General features: G+C 38.2%; 1 protein-coding gene across 1 annotated transcript in view; it reads left to right on the top strand.

The window, feature by feature from the left end:
* Nucleotides 1-24,824, top strand: part of COL28A1 (collagen type XXVIII alpha 1 chain) — a 135,129-nt gene that overhangs the window by 16,059 nt on the left and 94,246 nt on the right. The window contains 4 exon segments of the mRNA XM_014452430.2: nucleotides 3,584-3,610; nucleotides 8,210-8,254; nucleotides 11,694-11,738; nucleotides 13,034-13,087. Coding sequence (XP_014307916.1) covers nucleotides 3,584-3,610; nucleotides 8,210-8,254; nucleotides 11,694-11,738; nucleotides 13,034-13,087 — 171 coding nt within the window.

Here is a 24,824-nt window from a genome sequence, read left to right as displayed (position 1 = left end):
GCAAAAATGACTGATATCTACGGGTACTAGTGATGTCTCACACAAGCAATCAGACAGATGATGAGAGGAGTGGTCAACCACGTGACATTCCCTGATACTAAATTGGATACCTGTGAAAGGCTCAAATAAGAAAAATATTTTGCTTTACTTCTTGTATTGTTTTTTCAATAAAGAGAAAATTAAAATTCTGGAACTATTATGAAAAATAATTACAGAAAAATGTTTCATTAGCATTTGGGTTAGAATTGGAATAGTGTAGCAAATAGCAGAGAAGTATACAGTGAACAAAGGAGGCCATGATAATTCTCTCCTCTCCGTGTCTCCTTGGGTGAAAGCCTAGAGGTTTTAAAAACTGCTTTCTTCATTTTTTTAAATTAACTTTATGAAAGAATCTGATAGACAGTTTAAAAATTTCAATGGAAATCCGTTCAGAAATTTCTGTTATTTATTCAGGAAACATTTCTTAATTATCTTCCTTATATAAAGCATGCTTACTAAGTGAAAATAAAATTAAGACAAAGCACTTATATTTTTGAAATATTTATTATCTCAGAGGAGAGATAAGATTTGAAATAGCTACTACATGAAGCAGAGTGTCAAAATATTGTGAAAATTGCATGCACAAAGTATTATGGGAATTCAGAAATTGGAGTTGTCAGGGAAGATTTTATGGGATGACCCAAAGGGTGTAGTATTGTGACAGGAAAAGACAGAATAGGAAGGTGGAAGGGACAGGCATTCCAGATGGAGCGGGCCTTGAGCAGCAGCCAGAGGGAAGGCAGTGTGTTGGGAAATGGTGAGATAGGGTGCCTGACGAGTGGGTGCTCTATGCCGGATGTAAGGTCTCGGCTTTGCTAGGTGATGGGCACTTCCCCTGAGATTTTAGATGAGGCATATGACCCAAGACTGTGTATTTGGAAGATTAGTCTGGCATGACTCTAAAAGAGAAATGTAAGTGGGAATAAGCAGAAGGAAGAAGCACTTAGAAGGTTTGTTGCTACAGCCCATATGAGAAATAACAGGGAACTGGCTAGAGCTGCTCTGGAGGATATGAAAGCCACCAGCCACCTGTGTTTACTGAGCAGCTGAAACATGGCCAACCCGAATTGTGGCGTGCTTTAGAAATAAAGTACACACCAAGTTTTGATGACGTTGTAACCCCAAAATAGATGTAAATGATCTCATTGATATTCTTTATACGATTACAAGCTGAAATGACATTGTTTTTGACCTATTGGGATAAATAAAATATATTATTAAAAATTAATTTCACCTGTTCATTTTTTATGTGGCTATCACTAAATTTAAACATATGGGGCTCCCATTTGGAGCTCACATTCTATTGCACAGAACTGGGCTACAATGATGACAAAGTAGAAAGGAAGAGGACATTGTGAGAACCATGAAAGAAAAGAAATGATAGGATGTGGGGATTCACTCTAACTCACATATTCAGCAAATATTTATTGAGCACCTTCTATGTGTTGGGCCCTCTTTTAGGTGCTGGAGATACAGGAGTGAGCAAGACAGACAGTCCCTGCTGCACAAAGTGTCCTAGCAGGGGGAGGCAATAAATAGGCAAACGAATGAAAAGAATTCCAGTCAGTGAGAAGTGCTATGGGAATATGAAACAAGGGGTGTTCTGGGCAGAAAGAGCAGCAGAGACAAAGGCTCTGAGGTGGGAACAATCTGGGCCGACTCAGGAAATGGAAAGAAGCCAGACTTGATGAAGGGGGTGGAGGCGAGGCTGCAGAGGCAGGCAGAGGCTAGATCACATAGCGCCTTGTTGGCCTGGGTCAGGAGAGTGGATGTAAAATAGTGCAGTGGAAGCTGTTGGATAATTTCAACTGGTTGGTTTAAAGGAATGTAAGGGGGGAGTAGAAAGAAAAGATGATTATAAAATTTTGATACTGTGTGATTTGAAATATGATGATACCATTAATAGAAATAGGAAAGTCAGAAACAATTTTGGCAGAGACCCACAAGTGCAGTTTTGGATATTTTAAAACTAATAATTAAGATGCCATGAAAAACCTGGACGGCGTGGCTCAGTGGTTGAGCATCTACCTGTGAACCAGGAGGTTAGGGTTCGATTCCTGGTCAGGGCACTTGCCCAGGTTGTGGGCTCGATCGCCAGTAGGGGGCGTGCAGGAGGCAGCTGATCAATGATTCACTCTCATCATTGATATTTCTATTCATCTTTCCCTCTCTCTTCATCTCTGAAATTTTTAAAAAAATGCCTTGAAAGGAAGGAAGGAAGGAAGAAAACTGATAGTAACCAAATAATAAAATGAACCAGAGATTTCAGAAAGAAAAAACAAAACAAAACTGTATTGGTTCCTTCTAAAATGCAGTCTTAATTCTTTTAACATAAAATAATGACAGAATTTGAACTATGGTTGTATGATGTAAGGGGTGGAAAGCACCCCAAGTTCCCTAAGATTAGAAGTCTAGCTTTTTTAGTGCTGCTAACACGAATTGTTTTAATAAAGACCCTAATTTAACTGTTTATACGTGAGCCTTGATTTTAAGCACCATCCTAAAAATTAAGCCACTTATGTGAATTCATATTCCCCAAAATGAATTAAATTGCAGCAACAATATCTTGGATTAGTTCCACTTTTATCTTCTATCTCTCGGTGACCACTCATTTGACCGAGAAGCGTTCTTTCCTCCTTGAAGTTTTCCTTTTTACTTTTGTAACGAAGTCACACACAGAACAAAATGTTGTAGGCTGACTTACATGTAACTGCAAGAATAGTTTTCTATGCCACTAGTTTCTACAGCCCACTTAAAATCAGTCTTACAAGTCCATTTTCATACTTGAAAACTACAGTTGTATGAAGAAGACATGAAATCCTATATGAAGAAGACTTGCTGCTGCGTAAAGTTGGTAACTTCCAGTCCCTTTTTTATTCACTATTGTATTACTTAAGGAGCTTATGGGCAGTGACACATGGAGAGGGCTGTGCAGGGTTCCCAAGAGGAGCAAAGGAGCCCCTTATTTAGCATGAGATAAAACTTAGTAAATCAAAGCTCACTGTCTCATTAGGGAAGAAAAAGGAACCATTCATTTCCTTGATGGTTATATTCTAGACTGAATGTGAAAGAGGGACCATAAAGAATATAAACATTTATGCACATTTTAAAGGACATTCATTATTCCAGCTCGTTCTCAAAGCCAATTTCTCTACCAGCCCCTGTGAAAAATTCTCAGTTGTGATTGCTCATAGTTCGTTTAAAAGTCAATGTAACAGTTTGAAAGGACCCTTGCAGGTCTTCACTTGTACAATGAGTTTCAGTGTCTAGTCTCTTCTTCAGCTTCAGGCCAAAGGACAAGAATTTGGGTTTGAAAAAATACCTGGAACTGAGAGTAAATGTAATACATGGAAAATTAGTTTCTCTTCTCCTTAGTAAATGCACAGTCCCTAAGTGCAAAGAGAAATAGCCTAGGTCTATACGGTCTTATTTTCCAAGACTTTACAGAGGTGTTTTATTGTATGTTATAAATGAAAAACATAAAGTACTTCTTCTAACTATGCCTTCTAATATCATATTTCATTTTTTCTTTTTTTTAAATTAGGGAATTCCTGGGTACAAGGGTGAGAAGGTAAGTTTGTAACAGCAAATAGACCAGATTCCAGAAACATCACTGCATTGATGTACTGAATAAAACTTCCTTTCCTTTATTTTTGTAAGTCGGGATTTCCTAACTCGCAAATACAGTCTTAACTATGTTGACACAAAAACCTATATAATAAAAGGCTGATGTGCAAATCGACCTAACAGTGGAATGATGGGTCGCTATGATGTGCACTGACCACCAGGGGGCAGACGCTCAACGCAGGAGCTGCCCCCTGGTGGCTCAGGCAGAAGTTGGGTTCATGGCTGCTTAGTGTAGCAGTGGTGGCGGGAGCCTTTCCCACCTCCACGGCAGCACTAAAGATGTCTGACTGCCAGCTTGTTTATTTCTTTTGAATCAGTCTGTTAACTTCTTTTGAACTAGTTTGATCAGTTCCCTAACCTGTAATTTGCAAATAATCTATCAACCCATTCCTTTCGTGTGTTTGTCACTCCCCCCAGACATCCCCCAAGGGTTCCCAGACTGTGAAAGGGCACAGGCCGGGCTGAGGGACCCTCCCCCACCCCCCAGTGCATGAATTTCGTGTACCAGGCCTCTAGTAATAATATAACTTAAGATCTGGGTGTGTATTGTAAGGGGTGGGAAGCGCCTGAGATTAGTATGTAGTCTCTCTGAGCTCTGCAGACATGAACAGAGAACCCCAATTTAACAGCCATGCAGCACAGGTATCCAGATGAAAAGTGTCCATGTACAAAATGATGCAGAAATACTGCAATTAGTTTGTTCCTTTGCTGCTTAACTTCCTATAAAACCTAGGCACCTAGCCCTCCTATAGGAGAAAGATGACTTATGTTTGTTAAGCAGTGAAGAACCACTGACTTCACTTAGGTGTCTGGGTAGAGACTGTAGCAGAGAGTAAATTTGACAAACAAACACACAAAAGGAATGGGTTGGTAGATTATTTGCAAATTACAGGTTAGGGAACTGATCACACTAGTTCAAAAGAAGTTAACAGATTGATTCAAAAGAAATAAACAAGTTGGACTGGAGCCCAGGAACCTTTGAGAGTGTTCAATGGTTCATTAATAAGCCTGCCACTGTTCCATTATCGGACCTTCTGTCTGAAATCTGAACACATCCTTACCATCCATTCCATCCTACAGGTGGTACAGACCTCAGATCTGGGCAAGCGGCCTGCACTTCAGAGGCCCTGCTCTGGGTCTCCTGTGCTCCCACTCCTAACCCTCAGAGCCAGGATTTGCTGGGCAAGAGGTCTTTGCCCCCATGGCCTAGGTCAGTGATGGCGAACCTACGTCACCTCTGACACGCGAACTCATTTTTTTGGTTGATTTTTCTTTGTTAAATGGCATTTAAATATATAAAATAAATATCAAAAATATAAATCTTTGTTTTACTATGGTTGCAAATATCAAAAAATTTCTATATGTGACACGGCACCAGAGTTAAGTTAGGGTTTTTCAAAATGCTGACACGCTGAGCTCAAAAGGTTCACCATCACTGGCCTAGGTCATACTTTGGTAACCAAGACCCCAAAAGTCCTTGCAAAGTGGTCAGAGCTGTTTGCTAGAATAGGAGGGAGCCTTGGAGGCAGCTTTGTGCTGTGTGGGCACCTTCGTGTACACACACTTACAGCATCTTTTGCTGCGGAAGGAACTGGACGTGGGAAGTGAAGTGGGGGCTAGGCTCTAGGCTGGGGCTGTACTCCTGCATGGACCTCTTGAGGAATCCCAAAATTCTATGATTTAAAATGTCTTTTGAAGGCCTATTTGTTAAGAAAGGAAGCTAGAACATGACTAGTTTATTAGCTTGATTTATAACTTCCAACTATTTAGATATATCATATGTGGGCCTCTGCTTGTCCTCATCCCTGAGCTCTGCAAATATTAGGGGTAAACCTTCATACAGGAAAAGAAATATATCCCCAAGGACTGGAAACGTTAGGCCTAAAAGAGGAAGAGTGTAAGAAATGCCGTGATTCTGCCCTTAGCCATAAGAACCTGGAAACTCAATCTCTTGGAGTGTTTATTTCATCATCCAAATGGAACTGGGCTAATCCAGGCCTCCCTAATTTTCAGACACTCAAACGAAATAATGGATGTGATAATAAATTGTTTGCTTGTTGCTGGTCTGTAAATGTAAGGTGCTATCAGGAAGAGACAGGAAATAAACGATAATGTGGGAAAGTTTAAAAAGTTCCATGATTACAAAATTGTCCCATATGTAGTTGTGAAAAATTATGATTTACACAACGAGCTAACTATCAACACCAGGAAGATTATGTATGTTATATAAGACAATATTCATTTAAACTTCTGGGGAATTATAGATTCACTGGAGGAGTTCGCATTTGGAAAATACAAGCTGTCAGAGCACAGCGACCCTGACCCATCGACATTCAAACCAGAATTTCAGCAGGAGCAGTGGCATCAGAAGCCAGAGGCTGGGGACAGAGCTAATCTGTTTGCAGCTTTCTGAAGCACTTTCTCTCTGGAACTGTGTCATGTGGCCATTCCACGGGGACTAATGAGCCCAGCAAAAAAGAAAACGCCTTTGCAGAGGCAAATAACATGAGTACAATATTTTAATTGATGGAAATCTGCACCCCTCTCCCCCCAACAAATGCTGATCCCCAGGACCCTATAGCGAAAAAATCTGTCTGTACTAATGGAATGTGAATTCTGGCCAGATACTTTGGAGTGTATTTATGGTACTTTTCTGTTTGATATTTTGCTGGTTGACTCATTTTATTCCCATCCAACATTATTAAATTAATTGCCTTCTAATAGATTCTTCAAGAGTGATTTTCCATTTGCATTCAGAAGTAAATGTCCGACTTGTCCTAAGAGAGGGCTCAGTTTTTCCTGGGTCAGATTGACTCACATGATGTAGAGAGAGAATAGATTGCTTTTGAACAGAGGCATAGTTGGACCTAAGAATCGTGCCTTCCTCTTTCCTACTCCAGTGCCAGCACTACCCCAGGCAGCACCCTAGGAAGAAGTGTGGAGTAAGTGGGAAGGAACCTACAGACCATGGCAGTGAGCTTTGTTCAGCTTTGGGTGGCTAATGGAGAACATGGACCTGAGGGTCTAACGGACTCAGCTTGTGGTCATGGAGAAGTTCCTTAATCTCTCTGAGCCTCATTTTCCTTATCTGTGAATGGAGACATATCTCCCTTGCAAGGCTGGTGTGGGGATTAACAACAATATAAAGGCTTTGGCACATACTGTGCATCCATAGCTGCTGGTTACCTTTCTCGGAGCAGCCACTCTTCAAAGTGTGGTGGGCAGGCTGGCTGTCAATCTGTGAACTGTTTGTGGCTATTTTGTGGAAAGATGAAGTTTCCACCAAAATATAAATCCAATAGACCACTAAGTACACTGTTTAGTTCAGCTGACATTTTTTTTTCATAGCAAGACTTCCCTGATGAAGGAAGCAGGGCACTGAAGTCCATGTTAGTGCAAGTTCCTTATGTCATTGTGCAGTAGCACTTTGAATAGCACACTTAGAGCAGCACATAAAACAAAGCAGCAGCAGAAGCAGAAACTAGTAGTGAGGGCACTGGACTAGGAGTCATGGGCTAGCATGTGTATTCAAGTACATCTCCAATTGAGTTGCCTTATCTTAAAAATATGAATTGGTCTGCGGCTTAGAATATATATATATATGAAAGCTCTTTGAAATTCTAACTTTAGTTGTTATCCCAATAGACTCTTTTGCATTTTGGTTCAACTATTAGAAGTCTTAGAAGTCCTGAACAAGTTGCTTAACCTTTTGAATCACAAAATTTCATACTGTAAAGTTGGGCTAAAAATATCTACCTCAGACAGTTGGTGTCAGATGAACTAAAGCTAATTTCTAAAATACCATTAATAATAAACTGTGAAACATAATTTATATGTTAGTTTTTTCATTAATATTCTAGGAAAGGCAGGACGGTGGAGAATGATGATGGAAAATGCATAGCGTGCTGGCCACCTTGCCCCGCTCTCTCGCTCTCACAGCAGACCTTGCTCATCCATCATGGCTCCTTTCCCTACCAAGTCATGACATGGTCTCAGGGCTCTTCCCTCACACTCTCTAGGAAAAAGCTACTACTTGATCAAAGTTGGTACTGAGCATGGTGTTGTGGAAACACAGCCCTGAGTCTGGGTAGACCTGGATTCTGATCTTGATTCTTCTTCCTAGCTCTATGATGAAGAGAAGTTATCTCACCGAGCTAAGTTTCCTCATCTATAAAATGAGAATTCTAAAACTGATCTCATTGGCCTGTACTATGGATTCAGTTAAGTCACACATGCCAAGGGCATATAATCTATGGTAGATGCTCAGTAAACCTTAGCTTTTCTTTTAATGTCATCCATCTCTCAAAAATGTTAAGCCTCATTAAGTGGTATTAGTGATTTGATTTTGTCAAGTTAAAGATGACTCATGGATAAAATTTTTCATAGTTCAATGCCCAAACAACCTACAGGATTGAGGATATAACTGGGTATAATCCATCAGAGTGCTTATGTCATAAGATTCTGCTGGGAAAATCCTTAAGAGGAAAATCATCACACTGAATAACTATAAATGTCTTCTTATTTTATTTTATTTCTTTTTTAGGGTGTACGTGGAGACTGTGGCAAACCAGGAATAAAAGGTGACAAAGTAAGGAACATGTTTATAAAATGCTAACAGCTGCGATCCTTTGGGGCTGAGTTTCCTTAGGAAGGAATTCCTGTTTCTATGAGTCTGTTTTTGTTTATTTGTTTGTTTTGTTTTGTTTGAACAGAGGCCAAAGGGATGGTTACCAGAAGGGAGAGAGTGGGGGATGGGTGTAAAGGGAAAGGGGAAGATAGTCAACAGTATTGTGATGAGTTTATGTGGTGACAGATGATTACTAGAATTAATGGAGTGATCACATTGTAAGGTATAAAAATGTTGACTCACTACATTGTACACCTGAAACTAATATAACCAATCTATTCCAACTATACTTATTAAAAAACAACAACAATTGAACGATTAAAAAATTACAAAAGAAAATTTCTGGGATGCATTATGTCAACCTCACTACTGGAGTTGGAGATCATTGGCTCAATTTTCAGATCAGTCAAACATGAAGCAAAAAATAAAGCCATACCTAACTTTAATTAATAGTGCCCCCAAATGCCTTTCTTATGGACCATTAAGTCTTTGCTTTGTGGTACCCTAACCTTGGAGGCCAAGCCTACCGAGTGTTATAGTGGAAAGAATAATTTAACCAGCAAATAGTCAATTCAAGCTCCAATTGGGAACAAGTAGAACTGTTTTTCAGTTGTAAACACTGAGAACAAGCACTTTCCAAAGGAGAGCAAAGAACTCTATGAAATAAGTTAATAAAATAGTTATAAATAATGAGACAGAAGCAGACACAGATAGGGGTTTGAAATTTGGAAAATGCAGCAAACCACGGACAATTGAATAGGTACTTACCTTTCATTAAAACATAAATATGGATAAAGTATATAAGTTGGAGACAATATTAAATATGTTAAAGAGTTCCTTAATGGGCCAGAAATGCATAGAGAGTGCATTTAAAATCCTATATAATAAAAGGCTAATATGCAAATCGACCGAATGGCGGAACAACCAGTTGCTATGATGCATACTGACCACCAGGGGGAAGACGCTCAATGCAGGAGCTGCCCCCTTATGGTCAGTGCACTCCCACAGGGGGAGCATCACTCAGCCAGAAACCAGGCTCACGACTGGCAAGCGCAGTGGTGGTGGGAGCCTCTCCTGCTTCTGCGGCAGTGCTAAGGATGTCCAACTGCCAGCTTAGGCCGGTTTCCCGTGGGAAGCGGGCCTAAGTCATCAGTCAGACATCCCCCGAGGACTCCTGGACAGTGAGAGGGTGCAGGCCGGGCTGAGGGATTACCCTCCCCCCCCTCCAGTGCATGACTTTCATGCACCGGGCCTCTAGTATAATAATAAAAGGTCAAAAAAGCACACAGTAAAAGTAGTTTTCATTGCAGTTAAGAACTATTAAGAACATGCCATTAAGATACCAAACTCAATATATATATTTTAATTATGGCAGAAAGTCAAGGAGAGAGAATGAGGCAGAAGGTGAAAAGAAAAGGATAGGATAATGGCAGTGGCACATGTAACTAAACACTTTAAATAGCTTGAGACTTCCTGAAAGCTTTTGAAAATGCTGGAGAGTGAAAGGTCAGGTGGATCTGAAAAATGTAGGCTTGGTAATTATCTCTGGGCAAAATGGAAAGTATAATAATGAGTGGATTCTTCCTGGAGGATAACTAAAAATGGGAGATGGACCTGGACTCAGAAATACGGAATAAAGGACACATATAGAAGAAAACAAAAATGAAAGTTAAATAATAACTGGGAAAACTATTTGAAATAAAAATGATTGATAAAGAGTTAATATCATATTTCATTTACTAAGATGCCAAGGATTGTTAAATGCCCTATTATATTTTGTGCCAAAAAGAAAGAAAAAAATACTTCCAATTATAAAGATGCAATTGATTGTAAGATGTATCCCAATGTCAGAGATGTGAAAATTTGAAAAATGCATGTCTAGATGTCAATGGAACACAGTGTCCCTGATATGAAGAATTCACATAATTCATAAGTAAAATGTATAAAGAATCAGAAAATCAAACAGAGAAAATAAAAATGGCTAATAAGTAAAAAATTATCCAATGCATTGCAATCAGATAAGTAAACTTAAAATATTAAAATATTATTTTACCTACCAAATTAGCAAACACTAAAGTAATATATACTCAGAGTTGATGGGGATTTTATAAAATGAAGATACGCTTTCTCTACTCAGGTAGTGAAAATGGAAACCTGAACAAACTTTATGGATAAAAGTTTCATATTTTCTCCCCATAAAAAGTGTGAGAAGCAAGAGAGAGTTGAGAGAGAATTGTAAATGTGCTTATTGTCTATCTCTGCATCAGGCATCCTTTCTAGGAAATTATCCTTAGGAATGAGTCAGAAGTTGGACAATATGTACTGGTATATACAAACATGTTCATGATAGCATTATTTAAATAGTAATCACCAAAATGAATTTAAATGTCCACATTAGGGAAATGACTAAGTAAATCATGATTGACTTATAGTCTTTTTTAAAAATATATTTTTATCTATTTCAGAGAGGAAGGGAGAGGGAGAGAGAGATAGAAACATCAATGATGAGAGAGAATCACTGATCAACTGCCTCCTGCACACCCCCTCCTGGGGATAGAGCCAGCAACCTGGGATGTACCCTTGACCGAAATCAAACCCAGGATTTTTCAGTCTGCAGGCTGATGCTTTATCCACTGAGCCAAACTGGCTAGGGCTGATTTATATTCTTGAATATTATTCACGTTATGAAGAGTTCTTAATAACATGAAAAAATATTTTTGATAAAACAGAAGGTCAAATAAATAAGACATAAAATTGTATATATACTCTGATCAAATTATTTGAAGAAAAATCTATTGGGAATAAAATTGGATGAAAATATGTTAATATCAGTGTGAAGGGACACATACACAACAAAAGCAGAAAAAAGTTGAAATCTGAAAAAAAAGAGATTAGACTATATTTTACTTTAATAAAAATAAACCTTTAAGGGGTTTTTTAGTTATGGAGCATACTGAAATATTTTCTGTTAGAAGAGTGTTGATTACAAACAGTGTTTTGCCAAGTTTCATGTCTTGAAGATGGGAGAAACTAGACATTGGAGAAACTCACTAAATTAATTTAACTGCCATTACCTTGTTGAAAAAAACACACAATATTCTACCAAGCTTTCTAAAGAATCTTAAGAAATCATTTACTTTGATAAAAATATCAATATATAGGCCAAGAACTTACATCTAAAATTATGTTTTCATGGAGTTTGTTTGCTAGAGGACAATGTGACCTCCATTTGACTTGTTAATTAGGATCATTTCGTTAACAATGAACATGTTGGTTTTAATGTTTGGATAACCAGGGAAGACTGGCCCTTACAGAGAACATATTCCCTCTCTTCCACCTAAAGTCATTGCACTTTGAAGATGGATATTTAGAGTGACTTACCATCAATTTTATTCCACAGGGATCCCCCGGGCCATATGGATCAAAAGGACCCAGAGGACCTCAGGTAAGGAGGCTAATACCAAATCTAAGTCTACACTAGAATCACCTAGGGTGCTTTTTAAAATTCCTTTGCTCACTTGCACCCTCTACCAATTCAATCAGAATGGCTGGAATTGGAGTTAGGCTTCAATATTTTTTTAAAAATATATTTTATTCAGTTTTTACAGAGAGGAAGGGAGAGAGATAGAGAGTTAGAAACATCGATGAGAGAGAAACATCGATCAGCTGCCTCCTGCACACTCCCTACTGGGGATGTGCCCACAACCAAGGTATATGCCCTTGACCGGAATTGAACCTGGGACCTTTGAGTCCACAGGCCGACGCTCTATCCACTGAGCCAAACCGGTTAGGGCGGCTTCAATATTTTTAAAGATCCCCAAGCGATTTCAATGTGCAACCAAGTTTTGGAAACCACTACCTTAATGTTTTATTAACCAATTCAGGCTCCCTAAAGATAGGTACCAGCAGGGGAGTCTATTTAATGATTAGTTGAAGGGATAAAAGTTTAAAAATTAGCATCTAGGAAGACGGATAAAATCAAAGTAGTTAAAAACAAAGTGTAACTGGTTTTTGCAGTGCTACTATAATGTAGTTGGAGGAGCTATGCATTTTCTCTAAATTAAGTATTTGTATTGTTTTGCCACTGTAAGTAGTTGATGCTCAATAACATGCAATGATTCTTTAAGGCATTTATTTAGGTTAGACATATATAGATTTCAAAAAATAATATGGCTGATTTTTTTTCTAGTCTGTGAACTTGCCTCATTTACAGTTATAATGGGGGGATGCTATGTGTGTGAAGAGTTAATTTCAGTGTTTCAAAAAGTCTATTGAAAATTATACTTTTACCCAAGATTTTCTAGACAAAATCTAGTTAACCATCAACTCCTTTGTTTTAGCCTGGCATTGTGTCAGGGTAGGATAGTCACTCTAGCTATCACAGGGTCATTGGAAGTTGCAACTTTCAGTTATATATGCCTTAGATATATTTTTAAAAAGTTGTTTATTTGAAATCTTTCAAAAAAGAGGTCCAGGTCAGGAATAAGGTTGGAAACACAGGTTTAGAAAACCAACCTCTCATTAATAAATGTTTGCTCTCAGCTGAAGTACTATTTTAGAAGATACTTATTTGATATGAAGAATTTCACCTCATTCCATTTCTCAATCCCATGTAATTACAATTTAACTGAGTTATAGTCTGAATTCTAACTCTGGGATCTCTAGGGACCTGAATAAATGATTCATTCCTGATGGGCCTTTTGTACACAGAACTAATTCTTGGTTTTCATCTTGGAGCAGGGCATTAGTGGACCTCCAGGGGACCCAGGCCCGAAAGGATTTCAAGGCAATAAGGTAATCCTATTCCTGGGTTAAAGACAGGCAGAGTGTCTTTCTCCTAGTGGGCCATGGTAATGCATGTTTTTATTAGGCAGAAGTCAATGGACTCTTTGAGGAAGTATCTTTGGAAATACAAAATAACTGCAGGTGTATGCACCGAATCATGTTCAAGTACATGTAGGAAGTCATTGACATAGTTTTATAATTTATTATTATATTATTCAAAGGAGCATTATTAAAAATAAGCCATTAGAATCTTTGCAGTGTTTCCTTTTTTACTTCTGCCATTTAGTTATTATATGGCTCACTAGAAACTGATAAGTAGTAACAAGTAACTCAACTCAAATGCCTACTTCGCACATATAATTCCAACTCAATATACAGCTTATAAAGGAAGAGATTTTACAGCTGTTATACCAAAAGAAATCAAGCTTTTTTTTGGTGTTTTTTTTAAACAGGGCCATGCTTGTAATGTCATTCCACAGAAAATCAGGCAAGATAGATAGGGAAGGGTTGAATAAGAGCCAAGCAGAACCAAAAGATGCTATAAGAAGGATCTTTAAGAGACTCTTTATAAGGCTCTGTTTTCTAATGAGCACGCCATTGATTTGCTGAAAGCAAGCCTTTTAGTTCCTTTTTAATTCTTCTTAATGCTTAGTAAATTTCACGGATATAGTAAGTACCCAATAAATGGAATTGAGTTAGTGACTGGAGATCCGTGGAATTTATGGCGGTAATAACAGAGAAGGTGCAGTCCCCAACAGACCCTAGATAAAACCAATATTTTAAAAGTACTATTAAATTTAAGTTGTGGGGAGTAGTTGAGCTACTTGAGTGTTCTTTTTTCAGAGGAAAGGGAGTGACAAGTATAGTGATTTAATGAGATAATGGCAGTGTGTGATTCCCCAGGCCACTTTTAATTGACAAATTAAAATAGAATGGGCTTCTCAGCAGGAGCGTGCTCAAACTTCATCAAGGGGAAGTGTCTTCCCCAGTCCTTGCCTATGATTAATTCTCTCTGGGGGAAAGAAATGGCTCCTTGGAATACTGAGTAGAAGGTTTTTATAAAATTGCTTTGGCTGTAGGTAAAATCCTGCAGCAAGAAAAAAATATATTTTGACAGTTTATGCTTATTTCTAGGATTCTTTTTTACCTAAGATGATTATTTTCACATGTTTGTGAGAGGCTTTAAATCAGGGGTCAGGGCTGGAATTTGCAACAGTAATAAAATTACAGAATTTTTGAGCCACAAGGAATATTAGAGATCATACTGGCCCAAAGTTTTCATTTTTGAAAATGGGAAGCAAAGTCTGGAGATCATATGGCTGGCCTGAGGCAGAGGCAGACAGGTCATCAGCTGTGAGGGGCACCGGGAGGAAGTGGTGGGTTGGGAGCAGGCGTGTGGCTTTGGGAGATGGTTGGTGGCAATCCATAAAAAGGTGACCATTTGATCATGTCTTGTTGTGTCTCCTACAATTACTACTTAGGTTTTCCTTTTTAAATAAATTCATTTCAACAAAATTTAGCTTTTCATTCCAACCATGCATTAATTCTTTGAAAGAATAAATAGTCAAGTATTTGGGAGAACTTGTAAAGTTCTGACATAAGAACATTTCATGCTTGACTTTCACAACAATGTCATAAAAGGAGTGTTGGTTCAAAGTATTTGAGGACTTTATCAATTTTCCAAGGGTGTCTCTTAGATTTTTTTTAATTGTGGTAAAAGATATATAACATAAAATTACTACTTTGTGTTCACCTGGCAAATTTCACTGCCAGGTGAACACAGTTCATTGTCACTTGAAAAGATGGCAATTTCTATAGCATGTTCAAAGTTGTTGGCAGGAAGTAAGGTGAGAATGAGCTATATTTTTCCTTCTAGCTATATTTCTGGTCACAAATGTAGTGGTCTCTTGATGTTATTACTAATTTCCACTTCTCTTCGGATCTGTCAACCAGTGATGCATGTCACATTGATTTTGTTATTTTTTAAATTTTATACATGTATAAGTGTATCGTATTAAAAGTCAGGTTTCAGGGAATAGTTTCATTTCCCATCCCATAATGTACTTCTAAATCTTACAGACTTAAACTATTTTATCCTCAATCTAAAAATAATGTTATATTTTACAGTAACATTTCATCCATTACCATTTTATTACAAAATGTTAAGAAATTGCTATTGCAATTTTTGCAAAAAAAGCCCCTAAAATCCAGTAATTCTGTATTTTCTAATGGGCAGAGAGAGGATTATTTATTTGAGAACTTCTATAATGATAGATAACACTTATTTACTGATTATTTTCTATGGACAGATAAAGTTCTAAATTCTCATTTAACATAATACCACCTTTTGAGGCAAGACAGTTTAGGTACAGATTAGGCACAAAGAGTTTAAGCAACGGGTCCAAGTCTACACAGTGAGTAAGGGACAGAGTCAGGATTCAAACCCAGCCAGTCTGCTCTTAACCACCATATTATATTTATCCCCTTAGGAAAATTGCTCAATTTCCAGAATAGTCAACCTGAGGCCAATGCATTTCTTTTGGACAGTATGGAAGTTGCATGTGTGTCCAGTTCTAATGTACTCTGGCTGGAAACAACAGTCTGTTAAGGGGTGCCTTCCTACTTGGTTATAATATTTATCTGGAAATGAAGGAAAAGAAGGAAGAGAATTGTGTGGGGGAAAAACCCCCAGCAATGTGCTCTTTCAAATACTTGGTTTCTTATAAGACCTTAAAATAGATACCTTTAGATCTGCAACATTTATGAATATTCCCTGAAAGTTTCTAGGTGGGGCCTGCCTGTGCCTTTAAATTTATGAATGGTCTCTCTCAGGAACTACAATCTTGTTCTATTGCTCTTGTATTTGGATTTTCTTCATCAGAGGGTTTGCAGTCAAGGTGGCCCAAGAACAAAAGGGGAAAAAATAGCGTGTGATAAATAATAATTTAAAAAAAGTGATTCTGGCCTTGTTTCACAAATCATTTCTGTCATTAATATTTTCCACATGTAATGTAGCTCCTATGTTTCCCTGAATACCCTTGTTTCCTTAGCAACAAAACATTGCTGTTCCTCACAATGAAACTTGGCTCTAAGGGCACCTCAGCCTGGCTCCCATACATGAGGGTTACGCAGTGGCATTCATAAGGAGAACATGCCATCCATCTAGAGACGGATGGGATGTTCTCCTTATGAATGCCAAGAAGACTTATCCTAGGACGGGACTGAGAGTGCAGCCGTGCTCTTTCTCAGTAAAAGCTGAGTGCCTGCTTCCAAGGGCTGCAGTGGTGGTTCGGGTTGCAATCACATCCGGCCATGGAATGGGCCCTCTAATAACTGGAAAGACTGGCTCAAGACTGGCAGGCCTTTCAAATCACAGAGAACAAATTACCAACATTAGTTTCGAACAAGTAAAAAGAGCATGGTGGGTGTGCAAGCCCACATTAGGTAATTTTTGCCATTTCTTGGTGTTTTTCTGAGGTAATTCTGAAAAGAGTATTTTTTCTCAAGTCTCATGCAAATTTGCTCTTTCCAAGACCCTCTTTGTGCCTCTGAAGGAGGGACAGCTCTCTGTGGCTTGACCAGGACACAGGTTGTGAGGTGTTGGAGTCTCCTAGTGCCAGTGCTTCAGTGCTAAGGACAAAGGACACTAGGAAATAGCCCTGATGTATTTTCCCAAGACAAAGTACTGAGTGTTAATGCCCAAACAATTAAAAATATCATGATCTATTATATGTTAATTTATCTCAATAGATGAATTGCATCCCTTCTAACCTCTTCCATTGTTTTATTCTTGGATGTCCCTATATTTCCTGCAGGGTTTTCTTTCCCCTAAGTGTTTTCCTCTTGTGCTATACTCGATATAAGCAACTCAAAGTCCTTTCATGTATGAAGCTTGGTCTTACCTTACGTTCAGCTTCAGTGAGATGTTAAGAAAACCCATAAAGAAATGTCACCCGTCTGGTCCAATTGAATAAAGTGGATATGGTCAGGGTAAATAATCTCCAGTGAATCAAACATCCATCATCCATCAAAAATGAACAAAGGGCCTAGTATTAATGAAAAAACAGAACCTATGTTTCAAGAGGAGTGATGAGGGCAAAGTAGGCTCCCAGAACACACCAAAGTTCTGCACCACACCATGGTTCTTAGATACCCCACTCCTCCTTATCCACTCTGCCCAGTTGCCATTGTTTTCATCCCATATTTGGTGGTTCCCAAGCACTGTAGATATGTTTCAAGTAGCTGGTATTTTTATGAAGTTAAGTAATAGCTAAATATACAGATTCTAAAACTAAAACCGTAAGCCTAGTAAACATCCCTATACAACATCCTATTTCCTTCAAAATACTCTATGAAAAGAGGTCATTGTAAAAAAGAAGGCTATTTTGCTTGGTAGTTCAGTTTGTTCATTAAATTTCAAATATGAGTGAAATCATATGGTACTTGTCTTTTTCTGACTGGCTTACTCAGAGAGCAGGCAGACAGCTCTGGTGTGTGTGTGTGTGTGTGTGTGTGTTGGGGGGTGTTGGTGGTACTGGAGGGATTGATCAAAAAGAAGAAAGAGAGAGAGAGAACTCATGGATAATAGTGTGGTGATTGTTTGGGGAACGGGGAAGGGGAAGAGGGCATAGAGAAAATAAATGGTGATGGGGAAAAATAAATTAAAAAATATATTTGAAAAAGTTTGCATCTAAAAAATGAAAAATAAATAAAAAGAGGGCTACTCATCAACCTTTAGGAATGCATGCAGATAATTTTGATAGCTGGCAGTATGCTAATCAAATTTTCTTTGAGCTTCCATGTGTTATACCTTTAAACATTGCCAGCCTTCTGTCAGATATAAACCATTGAGAGGAGAATCAGACAGATATGTGTGGGCCCATAACTCTTGTAAAGAAAAAGCTAAAGCAGAAGATCCAGTGTTAGGTCAGGAGCACAGAGATAAAAAAAAATATCATATGCATACTCACACACATTTAAGATAAGCAAAAAATAAGTATTCACTGACTGAATGAGTGAAAGACTTTCAATGGAATGAGTTGTCAACAGTAGCATACTGCAGGCAGGTCAAACAGGCAAGAGCCGAAGGAGTCAATTAGTTTGTCAATTTTGAGGTTATCAGAAACCTTCGAGAGAGCAGTTTCAATAGAGAAATTGAAGACGATGATGGATTGTGGAAGGAATCAGAGAGGAGGGTGCAGTAGCAAGGAATTTTGGCCATTCTTCTGAAATATTTGGAGAATAAAGACAAATGGAACAGTGGTTGACATAAACCATCAAAAGTATCTTGAGCATTAAATAATCTGTTATTTATACTTCCACTTTCCGTTCAGAGTAGCATGAGGACTTGGAACTTAATTTTATTTTATAGTTCTTATATACAACCTAGATTGTTTTTTATAAAACAATATTTTGATTAGAGCACAATGTCAATATTTAAGAACAGAAAAATAATTAATGGAGATCTAATAGTTTTAAAAGTATATTGTTGTTTTGGTAATTATTTAAATACGTGATTTGACTCAAAGTTAGCTTAGTAGATTTATAGGTCAACCTACTAAACATAACTAATATTTCAATTGTGGTTTGGAAGTAGTTCAATGCCGCAAATATGAACAACTGGGAAGAATTTTAAACCTTCTCCTTATTTCAGTTCTCACACAACTCAAAAACCTAACAATTTCCTAACATTATGATGTTGCTTTCAACCACTAAAAAATCATGATTTGCAACAGGTTATAATCCCTTCTAACTCCATGGGAAGTAAATCAGTTGAAACATATGTGGATGTCAACAATTCCTAGTGCTGTACAGAATAATAAATCAAACAGAAAACTTTCTTTTTAAGTCCATAGCTCTCCTAACCGAGGGACTGTATTCTTGGCTTCATGTAAAGTGTTTTAAGTGCAAGGAACTGGAACATGTCAGCTTTCCAGTTGTCCAAAAACAATAATGGGCCCTCTGGCTCAGGCTAACAACTTTGAACAAGGCTGTGACGGCTCAGTGTAGAGCATTGCCACAGGAAGAATCCCTTTTACAATTTCAGTGATAGATATCTGTTTAATGAAGAATCAGAACCAAGCTGCCAAACTATGTGAATGTTTTTCCTTCAGAGATGGCAAAGTCTAAATGCTATTTCTGCCCTGGGCCCTATAATTAAAGGGAAAGGATAAGTAATCCAGCGATTCTTGTGGAAAGGGCTTTGTCCTACATGCACATCTGCCCATCAGGACTCTCAATTAGCTTGTTAACTCACTTGACATGAGACAACTGACAGTGACAACGTGAGGTGGCTGCCAGAACATGTGGGATGCCAGCCAATGGCTTCAAGGTAGCTGATTTTCATTCCCAAATCTCTGATGCATGTGGTTCTCAGCAGACGGCCTATAGTGTGTGGCAATGTGTGTGCAGGTGTGTGTGCAGAGACCGCTAAGGTGAAAACTCTGACAGATAAACCAAAATGCTGCCAATAGTTCCCACAAAGGTGCTGATCTATCCCATGTGCCCAGTCAAGCTGGCACTAATGTGAAATAGAATCAGCCACTGCAACATCCTCAGAGAGATGCCGGAATTTTAAAAATGAATAAAATCGGTGTCCTTCATGAATTCAAGTAAGTTGCAATAGTAACACTGCAACAGGGAAAATTAAGTTTATTCCAAGGATAAGGTACAATATACATAATATTTATCATTTTAACAATTTGTAAGTGTACATCCAGTGGTATTAAATACATCACCACTGTGTAAACCCAAAACTTTCCCATCATCCCAACATAAACTTTGTACCCTTTAAACAATGACTCTCCTTGTCTCCCCTTGTCCCCAGTCTCCAAGGCAAGTTTTTAAGAAGCATATTACACTGTCATATGAACCCATCTCCTCATAAATTGATTTTTTGTTCTCTGATTTATGGAGAGGGCACACTCGAATATTTTCCAGCTACTAATTTTGTTCTGGAGAAGTCCAAATAGGGGCCACCAGACCTGTGATTCTTAGAAGCTCTCCCGATGGGTTGTTGACTGCTCCTTTCTTTTAGGGAAAATTACACACAATGCCTTAGACTTTCTGTGTGACTTTCCAATCAAATCGAACCATATGAATTGCCATTTTTGTAGATTAAACGTGGTTGAATGTTGTCAATTTCACATGGTTTAACCTAATGGCATCAAAGAAAATGAGTTAAGCGTTACTAAAATCTGGTGCAATAGTATAGTTGCAATTATATTATTCACCAATTCTTTGTTATTATGAAGTTTTTTCTTCTTTGGAGGCGATAAGTAGGTGGAGTGTATGAACTGTGGTCTTTTCTTTTAGTAGAAGGTATTTAAAAAAGACTGCAATTAGAGATTTGAATAATGGTGGTTCCAAACTCAGTATAGGTGGTTAATAATCAGTTTACATATGTAGGAATTATATTGTGTGATCACAGTATTGCCAATTATAATTTACATTACCTTTACCACTAATTCAGTGACAACACTGATTCAGGTAAACATAGAGTGTTCCTGAAATTACATGTGAGTCAGCTTATATAAAAGTGTATTTCCTCTTGCCTTATACTGTATTTCAAGATCCTTGGTCTTCATAGGATGGATCTTCAACTGTGGATGGATTGAAACTATCTGACTTTTGTGTTTTTCTTCCTATAACAAAGACATGAATTTAGTCTTTGATAAGATGAATTTTTAAATACTTTAAGAATTGAAAAGTCCCAAGGGGCAGTTTGCATGGTGGTTAGAGAACTGGCTCTAAAACCAGACTGCTGGGGTTCAAATTCAGCCTGCTGTTGTATTAGCTCTGTGACTTGGGCCAGTTACTGTTCTGCCCCATGCCTCAGTTTTCTCATCCATGAAATGGGTTAATAATAGTACCTACTTCTTAAAGTTGTTTTGTGGCTTATATGAGTTAAAATATGTGAAGCACCTAGGGTAGCACTTGTTACATAGTAAGTGCCATATATGTTGTCAATAATTACTCAGCAGTTAAGAACTTTGAAGACCCCTCTTATTATTAATGCAGAATAAGTCTAGCTTGATATGTGTTCTAAAAATATGTCCCTTCTTACATAATGCTTTCTCTCAAACAAGAGAAATTAGGGACTAAAAATAGAGCTTGATTTAGAAAGTATTTGATAAATATTAGTTTCCTACCCCGCTTTTCCTTCTTTCCAAAAAAGGGGCCTTTCTTGACTTTTCCCCAAGTCTTTGTATAGAGCCATCATGTCCCTGAGTTTTAGCTAAGAGTGTATCTTGGCCATACTTGAACCATTTTGCACTTGTAAATGCTCATCCATCATTTTGTTCCAGTTGGAAACTATGAGAATATTTGTCCCAATACTTAAAATATTAAAGTTGGTGCTACACAAGGCTGGAAAATAATAGAAAGCAGTTGCTAAAGCATCCTTGTAATGTTAAGAAAAGGTCAAGGTCTGATTAAATTGTTCGTAATTGTATTATTCAAAAAATGGCGAAGTTCTATTTTCAAAAATGTCCAAGAGTTTCGGGCAATCATTCATTATTTATTATCTTAGGAAAAGAAAGAATGTTGGTTAGAGTCAGTGCCAGGAAATAGGAGTGTTGGGTTTCTCTAGCTGGACTATCCATCCAGCTTAGGCCACCTATTAGAATTTCATTACTCCTTCAGCTGAAAATAATATGAATTGTCTCTGATAAGTATGAAAGAGAAACTGCTTAAAAGGTACTTGATATCGCTATGGTTGAAACCTGAGTAAACTAAGGGCAACTCCAGAGGAGCATTTCTAGTCTCCCAGCTCCCCAGCCTAGACCAGCTTCCCTGTTTTGTTCACCTCCCGCAGTTAGTACAGCACCCGATCCCTAGCTGCTGCTCAGTAAATGCTGCATGGATGGTTGAGGGAATGATATCAACTGGCTGAGCACTGAAAATATGAAACTGAGCAAGATCACATGATGTCCTCCCCACAGTCTAGGGGGAGACATATTAACTAAATGCAAAGTTGCCATATAAAGAGTGCTCAGTAAAAAGAGGGAAATGGTACTATCAGTACCATTTCCATCATAGGGATTTCACCCAATCAGAGAAGCCTTCTCTGAAACTATACTGCTTAAGATAAGAGCTGAAGGATGAATCAGGATTGACTAGGAAAATGCAGAGGTAAGAACATCCCAGGTAGATAAAATAGTGCCTGCAAAGATGCTGTGGCAGAAAGGAATGCGGCAAGTACAAGGAACTACAAAGGTCCGTGCTGTTGGGGTGGCATGTGATGAATCAACTAATAACAGATGGGACTGGAAAGGCCACAGGAACATACTGTACAGGAGTTCACAAGCCTTGTAAGGAGCGCTGTCTTTACCCCAAGAGGGAAGGGAAAGGCTTTGAAGGGTTTTACTCAGATTAAAATGAAAATGAAAATGAACATGAAAAGATTGCTCTGGCAGCAATGTGGGGGAGGAGGAAGAAATTGGAGTGTGCTGAAATGGACACATGAAGAGTACTAAGGGATTAGTTGTAATCTGAGCAAAAGATGTTATTAATTTGGTCTAGTAGAAATATGATAGAGAATCAAAGAGATGGATGGATTTGAGAGAGACTTAAAGGCATATTGATAGGCACTGGTGATGCATTGCATACAGTGGATAAGGGAGAGCGAGGTGCCCTTAGGTTCTAGCTTGACCCCTGCAGGGATTGGGATACCCTTTGCTGAGACAAAGAATGCTGGGAGATTATAAGATCCTCAAGTGGAAGATTATGAATTAGTTTTTGGAAATATGAGTTCCTTTTAAAATTCTCTTTTCCCCGACTTCCTTTACACTGTGCTTCCACTCCCACATCACTTAAATGTTGGTACTCTCCATGGTTCTGACCCGAACCTCCAGCCTCTTTAAATCACTCTAACCTTGTGCTGTCCAATACAATGGTGATATATGGCTACCGGGCACTTGAAATGTGGCTCAAGCAAATTAGGATGTGCCATAAGTGTTAAATACATATCGGATTTCAAAGACATAGCATTAATAATAGTGAAAAATAAAAGTGAAATAAGCCAGTCAGTGAAAGAAAAATACCTTACGATCTCGCTCATTTATGGATAATAAAGAGCATTATAAACTGATGAACAAAAGTAGATACAGAGGCAGAGAAGCATCAAACAGACTGTCAAACTACAGTAGAAATGCTGGGAGGATGGGGGGGGAGTTAAGAGATCAACTGAAGGACCTGTATGCATGCATATAAGTATAACCAATGGACGAAAGACACTTGGGGTGGGGGGGAGTGAGGGCGTACATGCACGTCTTTGGTGAGGTTTGGGATAAGAATAATAGCAGAAAAGGAATCAAGCCTGGTGTCTTACTAGGGCTATATTGCCTTGGCAAATTCCCAGAAAATCATTCCAAGTAGAATGCCGACTCTCCTCTTCTTGCTCTGCCTCACCCAGCTATGGTACTTTACAATCAGGACCACTTTTTTTTTAAGCACCTCAGGAATCTTTGTAGGAAAGGGAAAAGGGAAGTATGAAAAAGTAAATACTGGTATTCATTGTAGGGAAATACTGGTCTGCAGGTCCTATGTTGAAATGCTAGCTCCTGATGAATATCAATTGAGTCTACACGTATTAAACAGTTAGCATGTGACTGGTGAGAGGAAATGTGAATATATGTTGCTATGGGGTTGTCTGTGTTCAGTAAGGGAAAACAATCCCTTTGTAAGCTTCAGATCCTCGTAATTTTCCCCAAAAAGCAATATTAAGAAATTTCTGTTGCTATTGGTAGTTGACTAAGACTAAAAGGGGATCTTGGGCTCAAGAGTAAGACAGTTACTTCTCCTCTTGATTCTCCTGATTTACACATTTCAAGGTAACAACTGAACTGATGCCTTGTGCATAGCCAGAGGAAACGTTTGTTTTAGATCAAACATATAGACAAGTACTAAGTAGGTTATATATTCTCTTCCAAATATATAATATGTATTACATATAAAATATTTAAGAACATTCTAACCCATAACAGGTCCAAATTATATATAAAAAAGGACAGGGAATAAATAGAATAAGGGAACTTAGGGCTTATTATTACTATTATCATTATCATTTTATTAGTGTGTTTACCTTTCAAACTAGACCTTTGAGTTGAGGGACTATGTCTTAAACATCTCTGTATTTATTTTGTTACCCTCCATATAGAAGTAGTTGGTGTTCATTTACTGAGTAATGGAGAGTCACCATATGCAGTATAATTGCAAGGAGATTCCAACTTGAGTGGACAGCACATGAAATTGTAAGGAAAAGGTTCTTTGAAGTGAAAATTTGGATTCCTTAGGAAATGGAATCTTCTCTAGCAGCTAAATCAAACTTTAAGATTAAGAGAACAACTTCAGGTTGAGGGATAAGTTTTAGTCTGATATTAGATAGAGAGAAATTCCATGGCCAAGAACATGTCAAAATAACAATGGCAATTACCTGGCTGCTCCAGAAAATTTGATCGATATAGTCAAATAAGTGCAACCTTGAATTTGAAAGTGGGAAATTGAAGTTGATTTATCTGCCAGACTGACTTGTACTCAAAAGGATGAACAGAAGGTACTTTTAAATTCAACCCACTCAAATACAAAGCATCAGAAACTCTAACAATCAACCGATTCTGAGGTAAGCTCTCTGGGACTCAGGTTCCTCGCTGGTGCATTGTATGATATTCAATGAGCTTGATGTTCTCATTTAGTTCTATAAGGATTGAATTCAATGCCAGGCCTGCTACATGGTAGACAGCATTCA

Source organism: Myotis lucifugus, unplaced genomic scaffold (assembly GCF_000147115.1).
Source record: "Myotis lucifugus unplaced genomic scaffold, Myoluc2.0 scaffold_15, whole genome shotgun sequence".
NCBI lineage: Eukaryota > Metazoa > Chordata > Mammalia > Chiroptera > Vespertilionidae > Myotis > Myotis lucifugus.
Note: the sequence above shows the minus strand (reverse complement) of the source record. Positions and strands in the feature narration are given on the sequence as shown.